This window comes from Etheostoma cragini, chromosome 8 (genome assembly GCF_013103735.1).
Source record: "Etheostoma cragini isolate CJK2018 chromosome 8, CSU_Ecrag_1.0, whole genome shotgun sequence".
Lineage (NCBI taxonomy): Eukaryota > Metazoa > Chordata > Actinopteri > Perciformes > Percidae > Etheostoma > Etheostoma cragini.
In genome coordinates this window covers 22,567,328-22,572,435 of record NC_048414.1, presented here as the reverse complement: position 1 = coordinate 22,572,435, position 5,108 = coordinate 22,567,328, and the positions used below count along the sequence as shown (strand labels likewise).

The 5,108-nt window shown below is 39.6% G+C and overlaps 1 protein-coding gene across 1 annotated transcript in view; it reads right to left on the bottom strand.

Annotated features, from left to right (window-relative positions):
* Positions 1–678: 678 nt before the first annotated feature.
* The window catches only part of ranbp10 (RAN binding protein 10), a 48,330-nt gene continuing 43,900 nt past the window's right edge, over positions 679–5,108 (bottom strand). The window contains exons 13-15 of the mRNA XM_034878831.1: positions 4,460–4,571; positions 4,079–4,220; positions 679–2,049 (exon numbers count right to left, since the gene is read on the bottom strand). Coding sequence (XP_034734722.1) covers positions 4,090–4,220; positions 4,460–4,571 — 243 coding nt within the window. The 3' untranslated portion in view covers positions 679–2,049; positions 4,079–4,089. The remainder of the gene's footprint in view (positions 2,050–4,078; positions 4,221–4,459; positions 4,572–5,108) is intronic.

Genomic DNA, 5,108 nt, shown 5'->3' with positions numbered 1-5,108 from the left:
AGCCTTAGACTTAGACTAGACTTAGACTTAGCTTTATTAATTTAGCCTTGTCAAGCTAAATAAAAGGAAAACGTGGTTACTGGCCACAGGTTACTGTGTTTAGGAGCAGTTGGTTGAGTAAAAATGTCTAACTAGCTAGTAAGTTAGCAACTAGCTAATATGCAATAGCTGGCTAAATTTTGGTAGTTTTTGAGCCTGCGAAGAGAAGCTGGAGACGTGATTGGTTGAAAGGGGTGGGCACTGGTGATGGCAGACTTTTGAACATGAAAAGCATGTGAAATTAGATTTTTCAGATTTATTGGCTCAATTAAACATTTTACTATATTCATTCATGAGATTTCACAATGTCCAATTTATTCACTTACTGTCAAACACTATGGGACTCCATACAAAAGTAGCTGATAGGGAGGAGTGGTAGCTGTAATGTCATGCTGTTGGTAGCTATTAGTGGTAATTGTTTTGTTTGTTTTTTACTACTGATCTGACTCCAAAACAGGTTAACATGTTATTAAATCTCATGGTGGCCAGCAGCAAACCTAAACAATAAAGAAATGTCCTTCTTTTACATTTTTTAGTTAGTTACTGTACATACTGGGAGGCTCTCTGGGACAAACACAATCAATTCAAGTTTATGGGTGTTAGGAAAATGGAGAGTGAAAAAAAGAAGAAGCTTTTTTCCCTTAACTCACTCAGGTGGTTTTAACAACCTTTGAGAGGGTTTTGTATTAAATGCCCAGAATGAAATTAACAGTGAGAAACTGTTTGACTGTAACTTAATTATCACACGATTAACACCCAAGACTTAAAAACCTTCTTGTTGGGCAAATTATTTTACCGCTTTATTTAAAATTCCACTTGCGACAGCACATGCACCAGAGCAGGTCAGGCAAAAAAATAAAAAATATATAAATAAATGAAAAATCCCCAGGGGCTACTTGACTTTTAGCCAGCCATACCCTGTGCTTGTTAGTCTGCCTTTGAGAGTGATTTTCTTTATGCTGGTATCAAGGCAAACCAGGATAATAGTGTTATGTTGGGATTTGAGAGCATGTGTTTTACCTGCAGCTGGTGCTGAGCTCTGCCCCATGCAACCACATCACTGATTGGTCGGAGCTGTGGTTGTTCCAGTAAAATTAAGACCCCCAACACCTCAATATTCCAATTGTAACCCTTGTCATCACCCTCTCCACCTAGTTACTGGCAGTTCTGAGGCCCTTCGATTCTATTTTATTACACAGGTGATGCTTTGTTCAGGATGTTGTTAACCTGTTCATGCAAAGTATTTTGCTCTAAGGGGATTCCAAAACTGTGACACACAACTCCATTGTTATTTCCAAGCTTGTAATAAGAATATTTTTTGTCCATTTTCTATTTTACATCAGCGGCAATGTTAACTACTGAACGGCATCAGCCATTACCAGAGCTAATCATCCGCTCCACACAATCAATGGTGTTTTTCATGCGAGCAGTCGTTCGCTGAATGTATTTCAGTAATGAACGCACTTTGTAGTATTTTAGAAGGATAAAGGGCTAACAGTCTGTCTGTCTTCTGTATCTTATCAAAGATGATGTTAATATACCTCAGGTTTTGTTAAGTTGACCTACAGTTGTGGAGGTTACTGTGGTAGCCAGATGTGGGGGGGGTATTGTGGTCTGTGATATGGTGAACAACAACAATGTGTGTAAAGTACTGAACAAAGGTAATAAAAATCCACCCATTAAAACAGAAGAAAAAATAAAAAGGGAATTTACAATTTGTTTTGTCCAGGATGAGCACAACAAACTGACAAAAAAAGAACTATAAAATGGCTAGATAAACAGAATAATAATTAATTATCTTTAAATAGTGTCACACATTTCTTTATTTGATAATACTAAATTAAAAGGAAGCTTTCGTCTCTCCCGCTCTCCTCTGTTCCTCTATCTTTGCAGCTGGCTCGGTATGACGGACAGCCAAACACCCCAATCACACGCATGCTCTTTCCCCCGTTGCCACGACAACTACCTGCTGGACATGCCTTCTTCTCTCAGTGCTACTTTAACATTAACCTGTGGAGAGACGGGTAATCATCTAAGCAAGGAAAATAAAGGATCGTAGCACGAGTACAGCACTGATTTGGTGATTTGGGTATTTTTATTTTGTAATAAAAATTGCCCTGTCTTTTAATTCATATACTGTATGACCAGTGTATGTTATTCAAATATTTTTTTATGTCATGCATGTAATTCACAATGATGTGTTCCAATGTAGGAAAATAACGGATGGAGATTTAGGTGGTTCATGTTGCGTACACCCTGCAGCCAAACAGTATTTTCATTATATTCCATATGCTTTGATACGGGATGCCAACATGACAAATGTAACATGGCTTAGTAAACAGTAAATTCTGATATTATTTCAACCTGGATCTTATTTTCCTAATTGTCGCCATTTTTCCTATGGGTTATGTTAACGTTTGCACTCGCCACTGAGATTCATGAAACGTGAACCTGGAAAAACAGTATCTATCAGAGAAAGCACCACAAACCTTCTAAAGCGCTCAGAAAAAAACCTTACAATTTGCATAAATCTTTTCAAACGCTTGTCTCAAAGTCTGACTGAAGAAAAACACAGCTGTCCGGATTAATTATTTTAGCTAACTTCAAAGCGATCCACTTTGGGGCAAACCAAGCTATGAATGCACACTGGTTTGTTAACATGCATGAGGCTGTGAACACATGGCCAGACACACATCATTGGCGAAGGTAACCGTCTCCCCTGTGCCCGGATCTCAGTGGAGATGGCCTCATCTGACTCCTAGCCTGAGCCTACTTTCAAAAAGGCCAAAATACAAGCCTTCAACAAAAGAATGGATTGTTCTATTTCCGTTGCTCAGATATAATAAAAAGGTTGACATTATCTACTGCATTTATGCAAAGATGGCTAGGAACAGTGCTTTAGCGGTTGGATCCTCAACGTTCCGAATTGAAACATTAAAAAAGAAAAGGGTTATCAACATGTTGTGTGACGTGCCTGATGAGTTAGAGTTAGACACAATATTTTTTTCAACACTACTTATAATATAGCCAAAGAAAAGCTACATTTTAGTCCCATATCCTCATAATGTTTTCAGTATATTTTTAATTAATACAATTGCAATTTCTTGTTTGTGCTGTGATTTAAATAAAGAAAAGACATTTATCTGCACTTATTACCGTTTACAATCCTTTAGGTAATGTGTTAAGGGATGACCAACGTGTATAAAGACTGCAAAAAAAAAGTTAACGCGTAAAACAAATGCAATGTAAAAGGTTTTGGGTGCACCTAAATTGTGGGCTGGTCCACCTATATGAAAAATCTAGGAGCACCAGTGCAACCAATGTCCACGATTAGTCTGGAGCACTTCTGCAGTTAGCTACAATAGCTAATCCGAGGAGCTAAATTCTGAGTTTACTTGCAGTTGGACGGTTGAATGTTTGAAAGGATTTGTGTAAAATGTAGGTCGAACTGGAAAATCCTAAAAAGTGTGTGCCATGAAATGTTGTTTTAAATCATGCAAAGTTAGCATGACCCATAGTCAGAACGGCCATAAGTTTAAATACGATCTAGGCTGAGATACAATGGAATTAATGAGCACTAATTTACAGCTATGATTAACTGTCAAATAAAAGAGTTGAGTCAGAAACAAGAATTGACCATTGCCTTGTAGTCATGTCTTACAGCTGGAACACACCGCACGCGTAAGTGGCGCATAAAGTAGAAAATGTCCATCTGTTGTACTCTCTCTCAGTGTGCCTGATCGCGTGTCTCAATGTGAGAAGTCCAGAGAGCCCAACATTTTTTTTTAACCGTGCTTATTTTGGTAAAATATCCAGGTGGACTGTGGTCTTTCGGTATGTGGTTACCTGCCTTGCTTGACACCTATGCTCACGTTTTGGCCAAGAAACCGAGGAGACGCAAAAACTATTACTGCATTGCGCAGGCCTACGTGGACGATATGCGCCTCGTGGGACCGGACAGATTGGCTAACATGGGCGCAGACATACATATAGCTGCGCTACGGTGTGTTCCAGCTGTCTTAAACTTAAACTTACTAACCTGGACCTGGGCTAGTGCAAAAAGTTGTCTACTCTGGCAAAGGAGCAGGAACCAGACCGGACTCGGGCCATGAGTTGAACACACTCTGTGGCTTGGCCGAGCGCTAACATCAGTGGAGGCTGCTTAGGCAGATTTTGAGACTCTGGAGCAGAAAAAAAACATAGGAAGCCGGGTTTGCAACGCATGAGTCACAATGCATCCAATTGTGTGTGCTGGGTATGAAAGACTCAATATCTCAGGTAGGGACAACGTCAAGCGGTTGCTTTCTTTTTGCCACATGGCTGTTACAATGTCATCATGTTACAGTAAAAAAAAACTGCACTAATAGTTTGAATACGTATGTATCGGTGTAACACACATGTGTCTGTGTTTGCTCTTTACCAAGTATGGCGCTGTTGAGTGCGGAGCAGAGTGATTCTCTCTGTGTAGGGTCTAACTGCTGGCCCACGGGGCAGTTCCACGGGTCCGAGTACGCTAGCAGGCTGAATGCATCCTACGGAGACAAAGAAACAAATATGAATACATTCTGCAGCTTCCTAGCTTATAATGTGTCATTATGTCCTAAGTATACCTTTACTACACGAATCCATATATTTCTGAGGGCAAAGGAAGGTCTGGCTAGTCCACACATCATTCCAGGCTTGGAGAAAAACATACTTGGTTTATTGGGATTTCTTCAAACCAGTAACAATCGTCTTGGGTGGCGCTAAGCGCCAGACAGAGCCGCTAGAAAATAGCCTCAGAACTTGTTTTGGTGGATCTTGAACGTTCAAAAGTTGTTTTAGTCATGCAAGAGAAAATTCGGATTGGACCGATAGTCTAGCTAGCTTTGTTCTGAACTAATCATATCACATTTTGTTTGGCCTTGCCGTCTGTCATTTCTACTTACACATTAGAGCCCGACTGATAAAGGATTTTTTAGGCCTATACTGATATGTCAGGAGATATATATTTTAAAAATATATACAGTGGGTACGGAAAGTATTCAGACCCCTTTAAATTTTTCACTCTTTGTTTCATTGCAGCCATT